This window comes from Ahaetulla prasina, chromosome 3 (assembly GCF_028640845.1).
Source record: "Ahaetulla prasina isolate Xishuangbanna chromosome 3, ASM2864084v1, whole genome shotgun sequence".
Taxonomy (NCBI): Eukaryota; Metazoa; Chordata; class Lepidosauria; order Squamata; family Colubridae; genus Ahaetulla; species Ahaetulla prasina.
The window spans coordinates 97,960,087-97,983,951 of NC_080541.1; the positions used below are offsets into that span (position 1 = coordinate 97,960,087).

Sequence of the window (23,865 nt, forward strand, 5' to 3'; positions counted from 1 at the left end):
ATGTCCAGCAAATTAATCCTCCTCTAGCCGAAAACTTCTCTAATTTCTCTAGAATACTGTCACATGACAATTGACATTTGCATTGAAGGGGGAAAAACACCATAATGTATAAACAAAATTTCTGTTTTTATGTAGAGTGTAAGATTGTAACATATCTCTTTGCAAAGATTTATATAACAGTGATGAAATAGTAACTTTATGACCAGTTCTCACATTCAAGAATTTTGCAGGTCTGTAAAACAATGGAAAGCTGAAGAAAGATTGTAAGCACAGTTGAGATTTCCCTTAGTGACTGTTTTGCTTAATGACTGAGTTGCTAATCCCAACTGTGGTCAGTAAACAAGGTCTACCTGTAGTTCAATTTTAAAGTCTTTCAGTGTTTTAAAAGTACTGAAAAGGACTCTTCTCTCATATGTGAATTTCATTTCAGCTTTAGAAACTTCCATTTCTCTTTTGAATTAACACTCTAAAGTTCATCAGCTCCATGGCACCTCATTTCGTTGCTTGTCTGGTTGATCAATATTGCCGGTATTTATTTTAGAGTGATAATGAGACAAAAACCTTTTCAGATAGAGTTCCTGCTTCCGCTTATTTAGTTGCTGGTTGCAGCAAAACGTATTTTCAGAAATGGCTAAATTTCATAGAACTAATAGCAGCGAGGCAAAACTTCCTGTTAACATTTCTGATAACCTTCTCAGGGAAAGCTTCATAGCTTATACACATGCACCAAAAAACAAAACAAAACAAAGAATTCAAAACCCAAACCCAACCTCAACAGTATAATGAAGGAAAGTTTTTTTTAAGCACAGAGAAAGCCTATTTAATCCATCTTCAACCTAAAACAATTTATTTGGCTCATGCTGTTCTTATAAAAAGCATTAGGCCTTTTTATCAGAGTATATAAAGAAGCTGCATTTTCTTCTCACATGTAACTGTTCTTTATATGATAGAACGTGTAAGAAAAGTTTTTTTAAAAAAAAATGCCTTATTTAAAGGATAAATGCACAGGAACAGAGGGAAAGGCTGCATCATTATCACAATTCTGAAAAAAAAAACTCATCACAGGATTATAAGTAAATTTCTTGATCAGGGAAAAAGTAGGTTTTAGTGCCATTTAGGTCTCACAAGTACTTAGTAATGCAGGGGGCCCCCAACCTCTGGTCCCTGGACCGGCACCAGAAATCAGTCCATGCAAATAAGCGAAGCCCCATCTGTGGGATCCATGCAGCACATGAAACCATGCCCCCTCTGGTACACAGAAAAAAAACTTTCCATGGTCCCTGGTGCCTCAAGTTTGGAGGCCACTACTAATACCCATTGAAAACACAATGTGATTAGTTTACATAGAAAAAGCAAAAGTTCATACCTTTTCTTTAGTAGTTAACTTTGTTGCATAGGAATTTTTTTAGTTTGAATTTTATGTTGCTTTATCTTGTAGCTTACTTTATATTTCAAAAAATTAGATAAATTTTAGATCAAGTAAATAAATTAATAGACCTTATTCTACCCCTGTAGTTTACGATATCAACTTTTCAGAAAACCTGGTTAAGAATGGGGGTCATGCTGGCCTGGTTAATTACTCCTTAGCAGCCAAATGGCTTGTGAAAGATTCAGGATACTCATAGAATTGGTTCATGGAATACAGCCCAATGCAGAATCTCTGAAATACACTTTTTTTCACTCTGAAATTGAGTGGGGGGGAAAAAAGATATTTAAAGTGGTGTATATGTTTGTAAAACCAATAGATCTGTTTGGGTGAACTTGTTGAAACATGGTTGGAAGAGGATGGAAAATTACCAAAAATATTTGCAGATGCAGCAGTACCTCCCCTAAGGGCTGAAATCCTGTGCTTTGCAATCACAATCATCTTGTATATTTGTAAATAAACCAAGTATTAACTATACTTTTGCTTACATAGATTTTCTTTTTTATTGCTTGAAATTATCTATTATGGGGCTAGAAATGTGACTGGTTGTTTTTGATATTTTATTTCAATGGAAACTAATAATCAGTGCTTGAGTAACTAGCATAGCAGCTTTTCAACAGCTGTATAAGAGGATCTTCAACCCACAAATAAGGACTTTTCAATAACGTAATTACTTCAATGCAGTCTTAAAGCGTTGAAACCATAAAATATTTAATTGTGGGTTGTCAAGGACATTTCTAATGAATATTGAATTGAGCGACTTGGAACTGTGGCACTTCATATTACTTAATAGAAACAAGTGTTTTCTTCTGGTTATTGTTACAGGGAAACTTCCTGTAATAATAAAGAAAAGTTGGAAGAATAGTCCCGATATAGTACGTGTTAAAATACTCAGAGGTTAGAAAAGGAGAAAAAAATATAGCATTTCCTAAAAGTGAACATTCAGAGGGAAAGTAACTTGCAACCTGTAAGTGAGAATCCATCTGTTTCTTCACTCCCTCTGCACCCCTGAAAGGAAAAATGGAGAAAAATGCTTAGATCAGGGGTCCCCAACCCCCAGGCTGTACCCCATTACTGAACATTGAGCTGTTCGGAACCGAGCCACGGAAGTGGTGGGCAAGTGTGTGCATGTGCATCCCCACTTGCAGAAGCAGTGGGTGAGTGGATGTGCTCTATTTGCATGAGCAGCTGGCCACTCACGTGGAACCATCCCCAGTCCACCCGCACCGGTCCACAAAGCTGAAAAGGGTTGGGGAACTCTGGCTTAGATGATAGAAAGACGACTTTTAATTATTTAATTTATATAATTATATAAATTATAATTGTGAATTAGTATGAATTATAATTTAATTATACTTGATTATGAATCAACACAATACCAAAAAACAAACAAACCCCAATTTGGGTTTAGAGATACAGTTTGAAATAGGAGATCACTCAGACTATCCAAAGAGTCAGAACAGAATAACTGAAGGAAGAAGTGCAAAAATCTGTTATGAGAATGAAAGTTTTAATCCTTGTGAAGTTATGCTTGGAAGTTTTTCCTCTGGTCTCATAATTTTTTCAAAATAGACTTACATTCAGATTTTCTTTGAGGAGCCAGTTAAACAATACTGAAACAAACAATGAGTAAATTTAAATTTCAAGCTTTAAATTTATGCTTAAGAATTATTTTGTTTTGTGTTTTATTAACTTATTCTCTAATAAAGGTAAAAATACTCTTCAATCAAGCATGATTCTTTGTAACTTTACATAGACAGATCTCTTTTTTCCCTATGGGCTATTTCAAGAGAATTTTTTTTACATGTTTGGCCCATGATTTGGTAGTCTCTGGAAGTATACCATTAAAGCACTAACTAGGATTAATGTAGTTTAGCTTTTTTATCCAGATGATAAATTGTCATTTCCTAAATTTATTCTCGATTACTAGAAAAATTTTCCATTCCTGTTTTCTAGACTTCCAAGAGAAAGATAGCCCAGAGGTCTCTTGGAAAGGATGAACCATTGGTAGAAACACTATTTTTTTGGGGGGAGGAGGGGCATTTCTTGTTCATGGAACTTGGATGTCTGGCTCTAAAATAAGCTCTTGAGGAACAAACATGGTGGAACTACAGTCTGGAATAAGATGTCTTGATGTTTTGCGTTTTAAAGGTAAGTCATTTTCTTCTTGAAATTTAATGTGGGAATAGCGTTCTTGTTGCTTGTAGAATATGCTGATTGCTTTCACCTTACCAAGCCTTAACTGACTTCAGAACCAGACCAGATCAGCTGTATACTATCACTACCTAAGGTATGCTTGTGTGAATCTTCATTTAAACATTTACAGACAAGAGCAATGCAGTTTTACGAAACATGATCCCTCCATTTGTGCTCTAGAGCAGGGGTCCCCAACCCACAGCTCACGGAGCCGCACTAGTCCATGAACCATCAGGAACAGGGGCCACACAAGAAAGTGAAGTCCCATCTGTGCATGCACAAAATCCAGGCAGTGCGCAATTACATGTCCCTCATGGAACAGAACCCCATGTTTCTAGTCAGTGGAAAGAATGCTTTCCGTGAAACTGGTCCCTGATGTCCAAAAGATTGGAGGCCACTGCTCTAGAGAAAGCACATATTCTTTCTCAACAGTTCCAAGTCTATAGCTTCTTCAATGTTCAAATGTTTCCATGAAGTTTCTAGTCTCAGTTCTCAGATGCCTTGCTCATTCTAGCTCCTTCCTTTAATTCTGTGCCTTTAGTTCTGTGCCTGTACCCTCCCTATCATTCAGATATCCTCCCAGGTATCATACTTGCTCCACTTACTTTACTTGCATAATAGCTGAAGGAAAAATCAATCTCAGTCAAAATGATTACTTTGCATAAGACTTAATTTTTTCATGCTGTTAGCTTTGCTTCCTAAGCTAGTATGTGCATCATCATCATCATCATCCTATTAGTACTAGAAGTTTTATGGTTATAAACCTAGTAGAAGATGTTTGCTCATTGCTATTGTATGAGAACTTTACATTTTTCTTATGTACAATTAAAAAATAAACCCTGTCAAAAACAGCTTTCTTTAAAATGTCATTAGTTGTGAAAAATAATCCCTAAGAACAAAGCTGCAGTACACAATACAGAGAAATACAGTTCTATATACTTACATATATCTATATTGATTTATGTATTCTATTTGTACTGCTGGAAACACTGGAAGGTGAAGAGCTGCGAAAGGCTCTAGGCCATTTCATTTAGATTTCATTTAATAGGAAGCAGGGTAATTAGATGAAATATACTCACCCACTTATATACAAACAGGTGAGTACACATACAAAGAAATCTCCTGTGTGCAGTCGATTAGAATGGCACAATTACCAAGAGATTTCTACAGTTTAATTATATTTCCTCTAATCTTTTGATAAGTTACAATATTTTGCAGTAACTACTGTAATATAACAGTTTATGCCAAGGAGAAGACTAATGAATGTTAACCTAATGCTTCCTCTTAATGGGCATACATTGTGGATGAAATTAGGAAAGCTGTGTAAGTTAGTTAATATTTGTATTATACCAAAGACTGTATACATTGACTGTAATTTCTCAACTAAAAGAAAACTTCTAAAACATTTCAGGTTTTCTACAATTCTTTGATATATATATAAAAAATCAGGCACATTTGTTAAATATGTTTAATTTTTTTTAAAAAATAACTAATGGCAAAATAAAATATATACATCACATCATACTGTGTAAACACGCAACATCACTGTACAAAAAATATACATGCAAAATAAAGCGAAACTTCAACTAAAGTAGGAAATAAAATAATTCAGAAGCAAAAAAGTTATGGTTGGTATGAACCCATCCAGTTTTGATTTCAATTCTTATTTTAAAAGTTTCTGTACAGTTTTACAAAAGTAAAAGAAAAACAAAAGAAAAATAAATAATTTACAATGGGAGCCACAAACACTTAAAATTATAACCAGGTGATAGTTTAAGATGGATCGCTATAACTATTTTGTATGGGATGCCGGCTTATTTTTTTCCCCAAGGCTCATTACACACAAGAAATATATGTGACTGAATGTCCTTGTCTAATGCACAGAAAACCGTTAATCTCAATATTCCACACATTAATATTTTTTTATTATTCAATAAAGAGCTTGCCATCTGATGTCAGGTTCTGGTCCATGGATGCTTGAGAGCATTTTCTTTGAAGAACACAAATTTTGCTTAGTATTGTAGAAAAAGCAGTAGACAAATCTGAACATTCTATAAAATAGAAATTAATTTTTGGGGGAAAATAATACTTTGGCATTTTGAACAACAAACCAACCAAACCAAACCAAACTTCAATAAAACATTCCCCATTTTTAAAATCCAGTTTGTTTTTCAGGAGATGAAAATAATTTTACAATCTTTTAAAACCAGGTTGACCTTTTAACAAAGTTCTAAGATAAGCATCAAGTTCAACTAGTTTACAACATATTAATAAACCTTCACCCACCCCGACCCTGGAATTACCAAGCACAAAGTCATAAAGCTCACCATACTATGAATGTGCTTTTTTTCTATATATTTATTACAGTTACAACTGAAGGTCTCATAAATAGTTGCATAAAATGTTAAAGCCACAACATTGCACGTGATATGAAATAAAATTTAAAAAAAATCCCAAAGTGAGTGCATTTACAGTATTATCTTCCTGCTGTTTCCTGCTTGATGGTAGAGATTGGCCTATTTGTTACCAAACTCAGGAGTCCTTTTCTGATAGGTCGAGCCAAAGCTGACCTGAACTAAAGACCCGCACAGTGGTATACCACCATTTAGGAGGAAGGAAAAGAGGGCAAAAAATAGAGACACAGATTGAAGGCAGGTAATAGTCTATTTACAAGTAAGGCCTACATTTTATCAGAGCAAAATGGTTCATTCTATCTGTATGCAAAAATCTTGAGGTTGGATGCACTTAAAAGCTGAGCCTGGTCTCAGTGCACTGCTATGCAAGGTATACACAGGCGAGGCAACTGGAAAGCTCTATGTCCAAGTCAAAAATAAAACAAAAACCAGATGGTCCAAAATGGGCACCATCCAGATGGACAGCCATTTCATTAAATCAGTCTTAAGTGTCAGTGTCCATATTTTGTCTTTTAACACCAGTGCTTTGATCATAGGCATAGTTCCTTTGTCTAAAATCTTGAAAATTCTATTTAAGGTCATTCGCAAAATTTTAATTCTCATTTGACTTTTTTTTAAAAAAGTTTTTTTTTTTTTGCAGAAACCTGAATAAAATACTGTTATAAGTTGTAATGTTCTTCATTGCCTTTTGCAGAGTACAGTGTTGCAGTCCTCCACCCCAACGTAGTTTTACACTGCTAGTCACAAGTATAATCGTGTGCAGATTTACTTGGAATACATTTTCACACGACGAAACATGCTAGCAGCTGATTGATTTGTTTTTTTGATCTTCACCCCAAATTCAAGTCAACAGCTGATTGGCAGGAGAGCTTCATCCTCAGTTTAACTGACAGGTGAAAGAGAATGAGAGAGAACATCAAAGATAGGTTAAACTTTTGGCAAGAGCCTGCTCTGTAAAAAGTTTTTAATGCTACGAATGGGTCGAACATCGTTCTGGTGTTTTCGCCGCTCAATGAATGAAGTCAGTCTGGCTATGTCAATGCTGTCAGCACTTTTGGCACTGCCTGGCTGCAGCCATTGCTCCTGGAGGGCCAGTGCAGCAGAAGGACGCTTGGCTGGGTCATCCTGCAATAAGAAACATACAAAATCTTTGGCCTTCTGGCTTACTCCTTTGAAGTAGTCATCTGGGAAGCTAAAGTCTAAGCGACAAATGTTCAGGCAGGTTTCCTCTACACTTTCATCCAAGAAAGGAGACACACCACTAAGGAGGACATATGTGAGCACTCCAATGCTCCACACATCTGAGGTCAGGGAGACGGGATTTCCAAGGATAATTTCAGGAGCTGCAAATTCTGGGTTCCCAAATAACTGGTGGATATAATAAGTAGTGTTGAGCTGAACTGCATCTCCAAAGTCAGCCAATCTGATTGTTGCTTTGGCCAAACTCTTATCCACTAGAATATTTTCGGGCTGAAAGAGAAAACAAATTTTCAGCTAGGTTAAACCAGATCAAATTCTAACAGTGTTACTTTTTTTTTTTGCATTTTTCGTTTTTTGAAGCAAAACAACACTAGCCAAATGAGTATTTTTAAAATGGTCAGCCATAAAAAGGAAAAATATCCATGCATAGGCATAATAGAACAAAGGCATCTCAGCTTGCTGATCATAACATACATTTACTGAACTAAAAGCAACATTAAATTTTAAACAAGAAATAATTGGGAAAGTGGTCAATAGCTTCTAAAATTTAATGGTGTTGGATGGCAATAATATGCTTGCTGAATGCTTGTTTCTAAACAAAAAACAAGGTACCCTCTAGTGAAAATATTTTAAATGCTCTGAAAGTATTTTGATGTCAATGGTCAACGATCATTGCCCGGTTCACCTTTAGGTCCAAGTGTACTATTCTGCAATTGTGAAGATAATGTACAGCTTCCAGAATCTCCCGCAGATACAGCATGATCTTTCCTTCAGTGAGATTTCCCCATTGTATAATGTAATCAAGAAGGCGACCCTGGTTGGCCCTGTGAAAGCATGAGCATCATGTTAAAAGTAAAGTCAACAGCCTGAATTTCACAGGTAAAGTAACATGCATCAGTTTCTAAAAAGTATCCTTTCTAAAGTAGACCTAGTCCAATTACTAAGAAATTAATTTTGCTAATTCAGAATTTGGAATTTAGTAACCCCTTTGATGTATTATTTGTCATTATTTGAGAATGTGTTTCTAGCTCATGTAGGATATGTAAATTAATTATTGTTATATAAATTTTGTGTATTATATAAATTATATAAAATTAATTAACAAAAAAATAATAGTATGCAACAGTATTAACTCTGCAATATAACCTCAGAATTGATGATGCTGGGAAATAAAGGCTTTGTTAGTTATATAAAGAAAAAAAATATGAAAAAAATTGTTAGGATTGCTCAAAGGCTGTCTTCCTTTTCTCTCTGTCAGAACTCTCTTGTCTTATCCAAATGTGACAAACAACACAAAAGAACAATCCATTGCTGCCAGTTAAGTTTACATTTTTGCCTCCAAGACTATATAAAAATAACAACTTTCGAGCCAGCCCTTATACTACAAATATCCACAATTCTGGATGCCTTGATAGTTTCCAAATCTATGGATGCAGCTAAGAACATTCACATGTTTAACACAATTAATAATCCTCTTAATTTGAGCCCCAAATGTGGCATAATAGGACAAATTGGAATTCATATTAGTTCACATTCTGATTCCTGAATTCCATCTCCAATACCAAAGTGATCACAAGGAACAGGGCCACACAAGATGAGAATTCTAATAAATAAGCAACTTTTGTTGTATACATATGTATCACACTATTACCTCTCTTAATGTTATCCAAAGTACAGAAAAGGAGTAAGAAATATTAAATTTATTTATTTATTTATTTGATTTCTATACCGCCCTTCTCCCGAAGGACTCAGGGTGGTGTACAGGCAAAAATAAAACAAACAGTACAATATATAATTTAAAATGCAATTAAAAAACTTATTTTAAAATTGGCCTGAAAATTAAAATATACAGTGAGCTAAAAACCCCATTTAAAATTAATTAATAAGAATTTTAAAAATTTGATAAAATTCAATTTAAGACAGCCCCGCGCGAATAAAAAGATGTGTCTTCAGTTCGCGACGGAATGTCCGAAGGTCAGGTATTTGGCGTAAACCCGGGGGAAGTTCGTTCCAGAGTGTGGGAGCCCCCACAGAGAAGGACCTTCCCCTGGGGCCGCCAGCCGACATTGCTTGGCGGACGGCACCCTGAGAAGTCCCTCTGTGAGAGCGTACGGGTCGGTGAGAGGCATGTGGTAACAGCAGGCGGTCCCGTAAGTACCCAGGCCCTAAGCCATGGAGCGCTTTAAAGGTCGTAACCAGCACCTTAAAGTGCACTCGAAGGCCACAGGCAGCCAGTGCAGTCTGCGAGGAGCGGTGTTATATGGGAGCTACGCGAGCTCCTCTATCACCAGCGCAGCTGCATTCTGGACTAACTGAAGCCTCCGAGTGCACTTCAAGGAGCCCCATGTAGAGAGCATTACAATAATCCAAGCGAGAGGTAACGAGCGCATGAGTGACCGTGCACAAGGCATCCCGATCAAGGAAGGCGCAACTGCGAACCAGGCGAACCTGGTGGAAGGCCCCCTGGAGACGGCCGTCAAATGATCTTCAAATGACAGCCGCTCATCCAGGAGGACACCTAAGTTGTGCACCCTATCCTTTGGGGCCAATAACTGCCTCCAACAGTCAGCGCGGCTGCAGCTGACTGAATCGGGTGCCGCATCCACAGCCACTCCGTCTTGGAGGGATTAAGCTTGAGCCTGTTTCTCCCCATCCAGACCCGTACGGCTTCCACGCACCGGGACAGCACTTCAACAGCTTCATTGGGGTGGCCTGGGGTGGAGAAGTACAGCTGGGTGTCATCAGCGTACAGCTGGTATCTCACCCCAAAGCCACTGATGATCTCACCCAACGGCTTCATATAGATGTTGAACAGAAGGGGCAAGAGAATCGACCCCTGCGGCACCCCACAAGTGAGGTCCCTCGCGGTCGACCTCTGCCCCCGTCAACACCGTCTGCGACCGGTCAGAGAGATAGGAGGAGAACCACCGATACACGGTGCCTCCCACTCCCAATCCCCCCAACCGGCGCAGCAGGCTACCATGGTCGATGGTATCAAAAGCCGCTGAGAGGTCTAATAGGACCAGGGCAGAGGAATAACCCCTGTCCCTGGCCCTCCAGAGATCATCCACCAATGCGACCAAAGCTGTCTCCGTGCTGTACCTGGGTTGGAAGCCGGATTGGAACGGGTCTAGATAGACGGCTTCATCCAGGTATTGGGGTAGCTGTCGCGCCACAGCACTCTCTACAACCTTCGCAACAAAGCGAAGGTTGGAGACTGGACGATAATTACCCAAAATAGCTGGGTCCAGGGAGGGCTTCTTGAGGAGGGGTCTCACCACCGCCTCTTTCAAGGCGGCAGGGAAAACCCCTTCCAACAAAGAAGCGTTGATAATCTCCTGGAGCCAGCCTCGTGTCACCTCCTGAGTGGCCAGTACCAACCAGGAAGGACACGGGTCCAGTAAACATGTAGTGGCGTGAAGCCTCCCCAACAACCTGTCCACGTCCTCGGGAGCCACAGGGTCAAACTCATCCCAAATGGACTCAACAAGACGTGTCTCCTCTCCCTCGCTTGGATCATCCCAATTTCGGTCCAGACCATCCCGGAGCTGAGCGATTTTATCGTATAGATAACCACTAAACTCCTCAGCACGTCCCTGCAACGGGTCATCCCGCACCTCCTGATGAAGGAGGGAGCGGGTCACCCGAAACAGGGCGGCCGGGCGGTTATCTGCCGACGCAATGAGGGTGGAGGCATATGAGCGCCTCGCCTCCCTCATTGCCACTAGGTAGGTCCTAGAATAGGACCTAACTAATGTCCGATCAGCTTTGGAACGGCTGGACCTCCAGGTGCTCTCTAGACGTCTTCTCCGGCATTTCATCTCCCTCAGACCCTCGGAGAACCAAGGGGCCAAACGAGATCTGCGCCGGGTCAGAGGTCGCAAAGGCATGACACGGTCCAAGGCCCCAGCCGCGGCCCGCTCCCAGGCCGCAACTAGTTCCTCAGTCGTGCCGTGGGCCAGATCCTCAGGGAATGGCCCAAGCTCCGTCAGGAACCTCTCAGGGTCCATCAGGTGCCTGGGATGGAACCACCGTATAGGTTCCGTCTCCCTGCGATGGTGGATGGCGGTTCGGAAGTCTAGTCGAAGGAGGAAATGATCGGACCATGACATCGGTTCTGTTACTAAATCATCTAATTCCAGATCATTTAACCACTGTCCAGAGATATAAATCAGGTCCAGTGTGCCTCCCCCCATGTGCGTGGGGCCATCATTTACCCGAATCAGGTCCAAGGCCGTCATGGAAGCCTGGAACTCCCGAGCTGCAGTCGAGTTAGAAATAACAATATGAATTTTAAAAAATATAGGCCACATCTAATTTATAATAGGTAGTCCCAACTTATGACCACAATACAGACAAGAAAATTTGTCATTAAGCAGTGTGGTCATCTTACCTCTCATTGCCATCATTCTTTTCTTTGTGCTAATCAGCTGAACATATTATTGAATGAAATTTGTCTGTCTCTATCTATCTAATCTCACAATGACAATACAAAAAGAATGTTTGAAATAAAAGATCATTGTAAAAATATTGACCTCCCCCATTCCTTGAATTCTGAAGGGAATTTGGCCATTATTTATCCTTTCATTACTGTGCATGCTAGAGCAAACACAAGCTTTTCTCAAGTTATTTTTATTTGATCTTGAAAAGAAAAATGTTTCAATACTCAGGAGGGCAAGAGTCATGTATATTTTAAAATTATGTTACAGGATCATTACTGAATGTTAAAGAAATTTCAGTGACCTTCTAAATAAAGAGCTTACATGGCACTGTCCATTTTATGTTTTGGACTAGTTGTGATACACACAGACTGCCATGAAACTATTTTCAACGTAAATTTTAAAACTAATCAAAGATATTAGAAAAGAGAAAAATATTTGAATTAAGTAACTAAGAGATTACACACATTTCTAACACCAAGATATAACTGGTGGAAGTCTCAAAGGTATCAAGAAGGCCAACAAGCTGAGGGTGTTGGAGATTCTGCATAATTCCAAGTTCACGGGTGACTTGATCTCGTTTCATCAATTTCTTATTTACGAATTTAGCGGCTACTTCTCGCTTGGTTCCCTTTTGATCACATCTCTTAATGACAGAAAACCTGCCCCTTTTAAAAAAAAACGTGAGAAGAACAAAGTCAACAAGGAATACTTGAAACCTAGGTCAATTTTCATAAGTCACTACATACATACGTATTTAAACCTGACCATGAACTATTAAAGATATATCTTTAAAAGTCTCAGAAATATTTAAAAATGCCAAGTAAAACAAAGTAAGGATTTTACACTAAAAGTCTAAATCGATGCTAATTATACTAATGTAGCTCCTTGGTCTTGGCTGTCATTTAAAGTATGTAAATTGGGAAGACACCCCACTGACTTTTCACTGAAGCATGATCGTTATCTTCAGAAGGGCAATTAAAAAGCAGAATGAAATTATGAGAACACATACTATTCAAATATTCTCAGCATATTTTCTTAAACTAATAATGAATCTAATGATGACAGAATTACATGATGTTTGCCAGATTAGTGAAGGAAACTATTGCACAGACTTTACTACAAGTGTAAGGAATTTAGTCTTATCTTAAGGAACTTATTTTAGTCAATTTGCATTAACTCATTTAAAATTCGCAGATTTGTCTGTCTCATAATGTTCAGTTTTGCAGTTTAAACAGGTTCTCAAAGAATCTAATTCCTGCATATCAATCTGAATTAGTGTGAAGCAAGTTCATTTGCACATACATAAACATATATTCCTGTTTTTCTATACACACACTCGAAGTTCATAGTAAGAAGCACTAGTTGATCATACCTGCCAAGCTCAGCCACTTCACTATAAAAGGAATCAAAGTTATCCTTCCAGATGACCATGATCCCATCGCTTCCAGGACCTTAAAAATGAAGAAAACATCCTCTTTCATTAAGTAAATTACATACAAAATATGCTATTTTTAATCTCATGTTGTGATATTATACATGTGAACCTACCTAAAACTCGCAGACTAGCCTTAGTGGAAATTGAACCCATATCATTTGCAGCTATACATGTGTAGACACCATCATCTTCTGTGGTCACACCAATGATTTTCAGATATGCTTCTCCTAAATCACTGCAAAATATCATAAACTGTAAGCAGGTGAGACATTATCTATCTCTGTCTAAGACTATTAGTACTGTTAATACTTCATATGTAAAATTTCCCCTGCTTTAATTCTAGTTTCTCTCAACTGATAAGAAAGCGAAGAAATGGATTACAATTTCATGCATGAAAACCATGGCTTTCATCAGTATAATATATTCCTTTTACTTTTTAAACTATGTAATAATTCCTTTTTATTTAGTTTTCATTGTATACAATATACAACCCACTCTTCATGTGAGATAATACTGCTGGTGACTGAATCGTCTGTTTGCCCAGAGAGCCTTTGGATCCTTATGGCAAACAGTGAAACACGAATGATGGAAAGCTTTTTCACACATTGCTTCTATGTCTTTCTCTCTAGTTCTTATATTCAAGAAACAAAAGTACACGCACACACTCATTTTCAAGGCATTAATATAAAAACAATGGGCAATCCATATATGCAGCTCCAACTATTCTGAACTATTGGGTCATTTAGAATTTTGTGAAGAGGTCATTTCAAATGATGATGGACAAGGGCAATGGAGAGGGCTATCACATAAGGTCCGCCATCATGGCAGCAGGAATCCATTTCTGAAAAGGGAGAAATAGTAAAACTAAAACATAATTTGTGTAAAATCTGAAAACAAGGCAGAGAAATTCTTGAGACCATTTTGCCTTGTGTCTCCTCATCCCTAAACCCAGAGACAAGTTATTATATCCACAGAGGTCTTGAGGTTTTCTGGATGTTGCCACTTAATGCTAGTTACATCTATGACTAATCTCTCTTCATCTACAGTCAGATGGATGATAACAAAAGAATCCAAAGTTTTCCAGCAGCCAATAAGACTGAGCTGTTTCAATGGGTCTTTGGGGTCTGAAGGCTTATTCTGATCTTTTTTTGGGGTAATTGTGAATATGAGATATGGTTGTTCTTCAATGTTCTGAGGTAATCTTGTTACCTTGTTGTGTTTTTATTTTAAACATAATTGTCAATTGAAAGCCATCAACATCTTAGAGGCAGATATGATTGCATTGGCATACAAGTAGTCCTTGACATGACCATTTGTTTAACAACTATTCAAAGTTACAAAGGCATTTAAAAAGGCCTTATGAGCAATCCTTACAATTTGCAATCACTGCAGCATCCCCACAGTTACATGATCAAATTGAGATTCTTGGCAACTGGCATATATTTACAATGATTGCAGCATCCCAGGATCATGTGACCACAATTTGCAACCTTCTGGGGAGGGGATGTTTCCAATAAACAAAGTCAATGGCCAGATTTGCTTAACAACCATGCAATTTACTTTACAGCTGTGGCTAAAAGGTTAACAACTACATTGCTTAGTGGGAGCTCCTACGCTCTGGAACGAACTTCCCCCTGGATTGCGTCAATTGCCTGATCTTCAGACCTTTCGCCGTGAGCTGAAAACACATCTATTTATTCAAGCGGGACTGGCTTAATATTTTTAAATAATTTTAAATTTTTTAACCGGGGTTTTATTATTTTAGGGTTGTAATTTTAAATTTTAAATTGGCCATTTTCTAATATGCTCGGTTTTAAATTGTTGTTTTAATTGTATATTTCTTATGTTCTTTATCTTCTGGCTGTACACCACCCTGAGTCCCTAGGGAGAAGGGCGGTATAAAAATTTAATAAATAAAATAAATAAATAAATAAATAAATAAATAAAATAGTGAGAGACGTTTCAGTTCTAGTCGTTGGAAACAGAGGACTACCTATATAAGCTGACTGGAATCTATCAGTTTCATCCAAGGTCACTAATTTGATAAACATGAGTCTCAAGGCTCTTTAAATGTATATTTTTCTCTTCCAAGCAAAATCCAATTCACAGAAAAGGAAGCCACTGACCCGAAAATATAAGCAATTTGCTTAACACCTAACAGATACTGCAGTTTAGTTTGATCTATGTTGTTTATGGAGATTCTCAGTCATTCAGGTCATGGTTGTCCCAAAGGTACTTTTTCAAAAGGCAACTGGACTTTGTTTTCCCTTGAAGAGATTTCACTTCTCATCTAAGAAGCTTCCAGAACTGAAGAAGCTTCTTGGATGAGAAGTGAAACCTCTCTTCAAGGACAAAGGAAGTCCAGTTGCTTTTTGAAAAAGCATCTTTGGGATTTGATCTCTGTTGCCCATCTTCCCTTTGAATTACTTCATGACTGACAGAAAACAACTAAAAATGACATGTTATCCTTTTGATCAGGAATCAGGATGAGTCCCTGGCAGTCTATAAATCCCTTGGATAATAGAGGAAGAGATAGGTTGGCTAATATCTTAAACTGAACTAAAAGAAGGAAGATGAAGAATAGCACAATCAGACAAGCTTGTATTATTATAGCTGATCTTAATAGAATTAATTGTAGCCTTTCTGTGGAGTGAATTTACTAGTCTACTAGTGAGGCTGAAAGTCACTTACTTTCGTCTTTTTTTGTAATTAAAAAAATGGCTTGAACTGCCTGTGATATTGAGAAATGTCTGGACAGATACTGGACCTACAAGCAATTTATAAAATAAAAATGGCAGATAACTGGAGACAGCCCTGACTTTGAAACACTGAGCATTCTTCCAATATTAAAATTAGTTAAAAAGTGAATAATGATTAAATAGATAAGTAAGTAAATAAATAAATGAAAAAAAAAGTGCTATTATGGGATGTATAGGGGCACAATACTGAAGGAACTAGGATGGGGACAGGCAAAGTCAAACTTGTTATATTTGCTTACACTTCTTCACATTTGTAATCTCCTTCCAATATGGTACAAGTATGCAGTTAAGAGAAGCCCAATACCTGCAAGAGATGCTGTAATGGTTGCCATTGCTCAATGTGTTATGATCAGGACCTTTCCAAGTGATTGAAGCTTTGGGACGACCACAGACCTTGCATTTAAGAATGACAGTCTCTCCTGTCTCACACGTTGTCTCACTTAATGGTATTACAAATTCTGGGGGAACTGTAAAAAAGAAAATTGTTGCCATTAAAGACGAAAAGACCACTGTCTGGTTGGTAATATTATAGTCAAGCAATTTTGAGGTGATATATATGCTACTTCTGCATCACAGCTGGAACAAAATATGATTTTAAAGAGCGTGTTCACTTAGACATTTATACCCCATCTTTCTATTCAAAGTGATAGACATCACTTTGAATGCACATACACTTTCTCCTCCGCAATATTGCATAGTTTGCACATTTAATTTGCAGTAGGTTGAACACTTTTTTCCTCAAGAAATAATATGCCTGTGGAGATTGTACAGTGATTTTAACACAAAATTGTCCCTAGCCTTGGAAATGAATTTCTCTAAACAGGGTGCAGGCAAAGGGAGAATGTAAAGTCTGAAGCTTCTGAATGGGAAAATACAAGTGTGAGAATAAAATCCAAAGAGCTCTAAAGATACTGTATATCCTTCAGTATTATCTTTCCTTTGATATTTTTTCAAGGAAGAAAATAAGTGTGACTACAGGACAATAAGGATACAATAAGAAGCAGAATTTATATTGAATCTCAACAAGCAAAACTTCATAAAATAGAACTGCAGCATAACAAAACAAAAACTCGTTTGAGAGCCTTTAAGGTAATTTATGCATGAACAATGTACAAAGCAGTAAGGTTATACTGCTAGTGTATAGTATTTTTCTAATACAGATAAAAATATGGAAGCATTTTAAAATATTTTCCTATTGCTATTTGAAGCAATCCATTCCACTTTCTCTTCCCCTTCCCCAATCATTATGCTGGGCTGCCTTATTGTGATAGTAATGTTTATGGAGGGATGAGCAAAGAATGACAGAAGTGTATGCCTGCAGAATATATTTTTCCAGCAGGATCACCCAAGGCATGAACGTCATCCTAATTGCCAGCTAAAGCAAGAAGACCTCTATACTGAGCATCAGTATATGGCAAAGGCAGGTCACTTTAGCAATAATGGAAAAGGCATCAGCTCATGTGGTGTGGGAGTAGGCAATGATAAACCACACCTATCTTTTTATGAAGGAAACACACTGGATAGAAAATATAACATTGCCAATGGAGATAATTAAGTAGTGGATAGCTTCTGCCTTTTAGAATCAACCATCAACAGTAAAGGAACAAGAAGTCAAGAAATATATTGCAGACTAGTACTTGGTAGAGCAGCTGTGAATGCTTGGAAAAGATTAACATGCTGTGATGTGTCTATACCTATAAAGATTAGAATAATGCAAGCACCGACATTTTTTATGATACTCTATGGAAGCAAAAGTTGGACTTTGAAGAACAGGCTAGGAAAAGTATTAATGCTGTTGAATTTTGGTAAGATAGGGAAGATTACTGAGAATACCATGGATAACCTAGAAAATTAAGAAATGGACCATAAAAGAAATGAACCCAGATTTCTTGCTTGAGACATAATTGGCCAGGCTCAAATTATCCTACTTTGGACAACTTATGTGAAGGGATAGCAATCTGGAGAAAACTATTATGTCAGAAAAGGTGGAACCAACATGAAGAAAAGGATAACCAGTACCAAGGCGGATGGACTCAGTTAGAGTGGAAATAAGTGTACCTGAAAGATCAGGTTAGGAACAGATCATCATGGGAAAAATCATCTATGTGGTTACTAAGATACAGTCTTATATATTACAGTCATACAAAAGATATATGAGAAAGATGTGTAAAAAAAGTTACATGTTTAGGAAAGTGGCAAATGATAATTTTTATTTATTTTTCATTTACTTATGAGAATTTTATCTGCCTTAATTACCAGAAGTAATTCAAGGAAGCAAACATGCATACTACTCATCCTCCTTTTTTCTCCACAATAACACCCTCTGACAGTGGTGGGTTGCTACTGGTTCGCCCCAGATTGGGCGAGCGTGCCCACGAGCAAACCGGTAGCAAAGGGTTTTGAAACCTGCCCCTGCCCTGTGAGGTAGGTTGGGTTGAGAGATTGTGATTGACTCAAAGTCACTGAGTTGGTTTTCAAGCCTAAGGCAGAACTGGAACTCAAAAGCACCTGGTTTCTAGGACACCACTTTAACTACTACACATTATAGCTAGTTACATTTCAAACCATATACTAGATAAATATACTAGTATATACACTTACTGTACATGTGCTTAAAAAGTGTCTATGTCAGACAGCTCTGTAAAAATCACCTTACATTTTGCAAGTTGACTGTTTCTTAGAGAAAGGTATAAACAAGATGCATACAACATTTGCGTATATGGAGAATTGCATACCAGAAAGATGCAATTCTTTTTTGCATAAGAACTAGTTCGGTTGTTGTCTTCTCTCTTTTTGTTAATAGTTCTGCAGGTACTCTTTTTCTTTTGTTAATTAGGTTTTGTTTTTTGTTTTTTTGAAAATGTGCAATATGTAGAGCTGTGTACTAACTGAACACGTGTTTGACATGGATAAGATTTTGGGTGTTCTGCACATCCTAAATAGAATATATAAGCTGATTTAAAAGGATTATATCACTTTGCTATTTGTCTGTGGTTTAATAGATATCGACATTTTTATGTATTTTATTTATTTATTAAATTTATATTGCTGCCTATTTGCCCATGGCGACTCAAGTCGGCTTACAGAATATAAAAACCACATTTAAAAAACAGTAAAACTAATAAAAAAATCAAATAAATTAATGTAATAAAATCAACCCCACCCCACCATCATGTTAGTGATGAATTCTTCCTCTGATAATTATTTCTAAGATTATTTCAAAAATATTGTTTCTCCTGAAACTAAAATTTTATACTTAATCTCAACTTACCATCATAAATATAGTTGGGGTTGAGAAGCTGAAAAGGAGAAGAACAGAATTAGCATTTCAGAAATTTTTGCAGAATGTCCGTCCTTAAGATAAAAAAAGTTAAACGTTATAGCAAGCGAAGAATAAAAAACAAAACAGTTATAGGAAATGGCCAGGCTGAGCCTGAGGGAGGGGTCAAGTGCATCATTAACGTGGGATCCCTTCATCTTCACAAGAGATCCAAGTCCAGTCCTCCTTGAGTTCTGTTGCTTTATCTACTGCCAATTCGCCTTGACCGTTAGTAATTCAGATTAGGGTTTAGAGGAAACATGAATAAACATGTACTAATTTTGGACCTAAGCCTGACTCCCAATTTCTTGTGCCTGACAACACTTCAACTTAACAAAATAGTAGTTGGTTAGCTATTCAAATTATGCTATATATACCATGAATATCAAGACAGCTGAGGACACATCTTGAACACATCCTATTTGATTGTGAACCGAAATGAAAATTTCTCCAAGGTATCATTACAGATTCAAATATGTGAGCAGCTGTAATGTAATCTTTTACAAATTATATCTGATTGGGTACTCTCTCAGTTTATATTCTAGAGCACAGATGTCAAACTTGCTGTGTCATGTGACGTATCATGATGTTTTTCCCTTCACAGAGCTGGGGTAGGCGTGGCCTGTGCGTGACGCATCTGGCCCGTGAACCGCCCATTTAACACCCCTGTTCTAGACAAAGAAAGGAACTGAAAGAAAGGGATTTGGGTAATATGGGTAATAAATAGAACTAAAGGAAGTCTGGAGCTTTAGCCCTAGGAAATGCTCCACTTAACATAGTTAATTAATATTCAATTAAATCTTTTATATGGTTATGGACCAGCAAAAGATTTGAAGATTTGAAGATTAAAAATCTGAAGATTAAAATAAAGCAAAACTGAACAGAACCGAACAGACCCAGAGCATAGTACTGTATTACGATTGCTGGTGGAATTAATGGGTGACCAAAGTCTGCATAATTTTACAGAGACTGTAACAAATCTTAGCTATGTTCAAAGAAACTGAATCAAATTGATCTGACAATAGTACTTTTACATAAAAATTATCAGAATTTCCAGAATATTTAATCAGGTAAGGTGTTATGAGTCCCTGAGCCCCTTTAGAGGGGCAATACAACAGGATATGAGCTGTAATTTAAATACCCCCTTGTCCATAGGGGCACAGTCTCAGCTCACATGGAACTTTTTTATATCAGCACTCCAGAACTGCTGTGGGCAGAGAGTTACAACGTGCTAGTGCTCATTTATTAATATATATTAAATAACACTGAATGCAGAAATTGATACTCCATAGATATGGTCCAATATTAAGAGACTGTGTTTATTAACCATTATAAAATCTTTAAAACGAATTATTGCTTTTCAGAAAAATATTAACTAAGTGGCTATCTCCCCATATCTCACATGGTCACATTAATTTAGAAACATATAAAAAAAATAGGAGAGAAAAAGAATTTAAAAAAAAGTGATAATACTTTAGAAATGTCCTTGGATTATTGGGATCACATTATTTTGAAGAAACAAAGACAATCAAAAAGGAACCCCAAAGCAAGAGAAGGAATGTGGCACCAATCATCCCAAATTCACTAAATTGTACCAGTGGAGGCATTTTCATGGATTCAAAATCAAGAGATGACATTTGAAGTTATAAATTCTTAATTAATTCTTAAAGGATTCATTGTGGCATGACAGATCAATATTACAATATTCTCTTTCCTTACCAATCTAATTTCAGACACCCAATCTGTCAGGATAAACACCTTTAAGAGCCTCAGCTTCTTTCATCCTGCATAGGTATTAAAGTATACCCACAGCATCAAAATGCTCTAACTAATCTTGGAGCTCATGCTAAATTAGTTTAGACAGCACCGTACTCAAAATAATAATTTTAGTTGCTCTAGCCTACAAGATTTTCATGCTAATGGATATAGCTATCCCTCATAAAATCTAGGAGGCTTAGGGGATTTTTAATGAACTCTTTTAGTCGTTTTTTATTGGGGGATTTTAAGGAAATTTTAAGGGGGAGGGAAAGGGCGGGAGCTGGGGTAGCCCGTCGAGGTGGGGCCAGTCACTGCGCATGTTTGCGGCGGAGTGTTATTAGGTCCGAAGGTTCGGGGAGGTGATGTTCAGGTGACAATTGTGGTTCCATCTGTGTGGTTAGTGGGAGAGGCAGATATGGCGGAGGGGCGTGTCGAGACCTGGGAGCACGTGTTCGATGTCTGAAGGCGATCACGTGCTCCGGCCCCTCAGTTCCTACCCGTTCCTCAGGAGGCCATGATCCTCAGAGCTTGGATCTTGGCTGATGTTATGTAATGCCGGTCCGTGGTTAATAAAGCTCCCTGATCTGTGATCTTATTCAGAAGTCCGCGGACCTTATGGGCATTACGGAGACCTAGTTGGGCCGGAGGGGTGCCTTGTTGAGTTGTGCCCTCAGGTTTCCGAGCATTTCATCAGCCGAGGCCCAAGGTAGGGGTGGGGGTGGCGGTTGTTATTAAGGAAGATCTAGAGCCGAGGGAGGCCACTGTTCCTCAGATTGCCGGCTGTGAATCCCTCTATGTGAGGTGGGGCCATAGGAATCAGTTGGGCTTGTTGATCGCGTACCTGGCTCCTTGCTGCGTGACCATAGCCCTACCCGAGCTGTTGGAGGTACTGGCTGCTGTGGCGGTTGAGACCCCCAGACTTATAGTCATGGGGGATTTCAACTTGCCATCAGTTGGCTTGGCATCGGCGGCAGCTCGGGAGTTCAAACTTCCATGACGGCCTTGGACCTGATTCGAGTAAATGATGGCCCTACGCACATGGGGGGAGGCATGCTGGATCTGATTTATATCTCTGGACAGTGGTTAAATGATCTGGTATTAGACGATTTAGTAACAGAACCAATGTCATGGTAGGATCATTTTCTCCTTCGCCTAGACTTCCGAACCGCCATTCACCACCGCAGGGAGACGGAACCTATACGGTGGTTCCGTCCCAGGCGCCTGATGGACCCTGAGAGGTTCCAGACGGAGCTTGGGCCATTCCCTGAGGATCTGGCCCACGGCACGACTGAGGAACTGGTCGTGGCCTGGGAGCGGGCCACGGCCGGGGCCCTGGACCGTGTCGCGCCTTTGCGGCCTCTGACCCGGCGTAGATCTCGTCCGGCCCCTTGGTTCTCCGAGGGGCTGAGGGAGATGAAACGCCGGAGAAGACGCCTAGAGAGCACCTGGAGGTCCAGTCGCCCGGTTGATCGGACACTAGTTAGGACCTATTCTAGGACCTACCTAGTGGCAATGAGGGAAGCGAGGCGCCCACGCCCACCCCCATTGCGCCGGCAGATAACCGCCCGGCCGCCCTGTTTCGGGTCACCCCCTCTCTCCTACATCAGGAGGTGCGGGATGACCCTTTCCAGGGACGAGCCGAGGAGTTTAGTGGTTATCTATACGATAAAATCGCCCAGCTGAGGGACGGTCTGGACCGAATTTGGGATGATCCAAGCGAGGGAGAGGAGGCACGTCTTGTTGAGCACATTTGGGATGAGTTTGACCCTGTGGCTCCCGAGGACGTGGACAGGCTGTTGGGGAGGCTTCACGGCACGACATGTTTACTGGACCCGTGTCCTTCCTGGCTGGTACTGGCCACTCAGGCGGTGACACGAGGCTGGCTCCAGAGGATTATCAACGCTTTGTTGGATGGGGTTTTCCCTGCCGCCTTGAAAGAGGCGGTGGTGAGACCCCTCCTTAAGAAGCCCTCTTTGGACCCAGCTATTTTGGGTAATTATCGTCCAGTCTCCAACCTTCGCTTTGTTGCGAAGGTTGTAGAGAGTGCCGTGGCGCGACAGCTGCCCCAACACCTGGATGAAGATGTCTATCTAGACCCGTTCCAGTCCGGCTTCCGACCCGGATACAGCACGGAGACAGCTTTGGTCGCATTGGTGGATGATCTCTGGAGGGCCAGGGACAGGGGATATTCCTCTGCCCTGGTCCTATTAGACCTCTCAGCGGCGTTCGATACCATCGATCATGGTATCCTGCTGCGCGGGTTGGGGGGATTGGGAGTGGGAGGCACCGTATATCGGTGGTTCTCCTCCTATCTCTCTGACCGGCCGCAGACGGTGTTGACAGGGGGGCAGAGGTCGACCGCGAGGGGCCTCACTTGTGGGGTCCCACAGGGGTCGATTCTCTCGCCTGCTGTTCAACATCTACATGAAGCCGTTGGGTGAGATCATCAGTGGTTTTGGGGTGAGATACCAGCAGTACGCTGACGACACTCAGCTGTACTTTTCCACCCCAGACCACCCCAATGAAGTTGTCAAGTGCTGTCCCGTGTTTGGAAGCTGTACGGGTCTGGATGGGGAGAAACAGGCTCAAGCTTAATCCTCCAAGACGGAGTGGCTGTGGATGCCGGCACCCGATTCAGTCAGCTGCAGCCGCGGCTGGCTGTTGGAGGCGAGTTATTGGCCCCAAAGGATAGGGTGCGCAACTTGGGTGTCCTCCTGGATGATCGGCTGTCGCTTGAAGACCATTTGACGGCCGTCTCCAGGAGGGCCTTCCACCAGGTTCGCCTGGTTCGGCAGTTGCGCCCCTTCCTTGATCGGGATGCCTTATGCACAGTCACTCATGCGCTCGTTACCTCTCGCTTGGATTACTGTAATGCTCTCTACATGGGGCTCCCCTTGAAGTGCGCTCGGAGGCTTC

The 23,865-nt window shown here is 39.6% G+C and overlaps 1 protein-coding gene across 1 annotated transcript in view; it reads right to left on the reverse strand.

The window, feature by feature from the left end:
* Nucleotides 1-5,088: 5,088 nt before the first annotated feature.
* The window catches only part of TRIO (trio Rho guanine nucleotide exchange factor), a 319,986-nt gene continuing 301,209 nt past the window's right edge, over nt 5,089-23,865 (reverse strand). The window contains exons 51-57 of the mRNA XM_058178800.1: nt 19,144-19,171; nt 16,177-16,339; nt 13,227-13,348; nt 13,051-13,129; nt 12,143-12,343; nt 7,922-8,060; nt 5,089-7,506 (exon numbers count right to left, since the gene is read on the reverse strand). Of these exons, the coding sequence (XP_058034783.1) occupies nt 6,964-7,506; nt 7,922-8,060; nt 12,143-12,343; nt 13,051-13,129; nt 13,227-13,348; nt 16,177-16,339; nt 19,144-19,171 (1,275 nt within the window). The 3' untranslated portion in view covers nt 5,089-6,963. The remainder of the gene's footprint in view (nt 7,507-7,921; nt 8,061-12,142; nt 12,344-13,050; nt 13,130-13,226; nt 13,349-16,176; nt 16,340-19,143; nt 19,172-23,865) is intronic.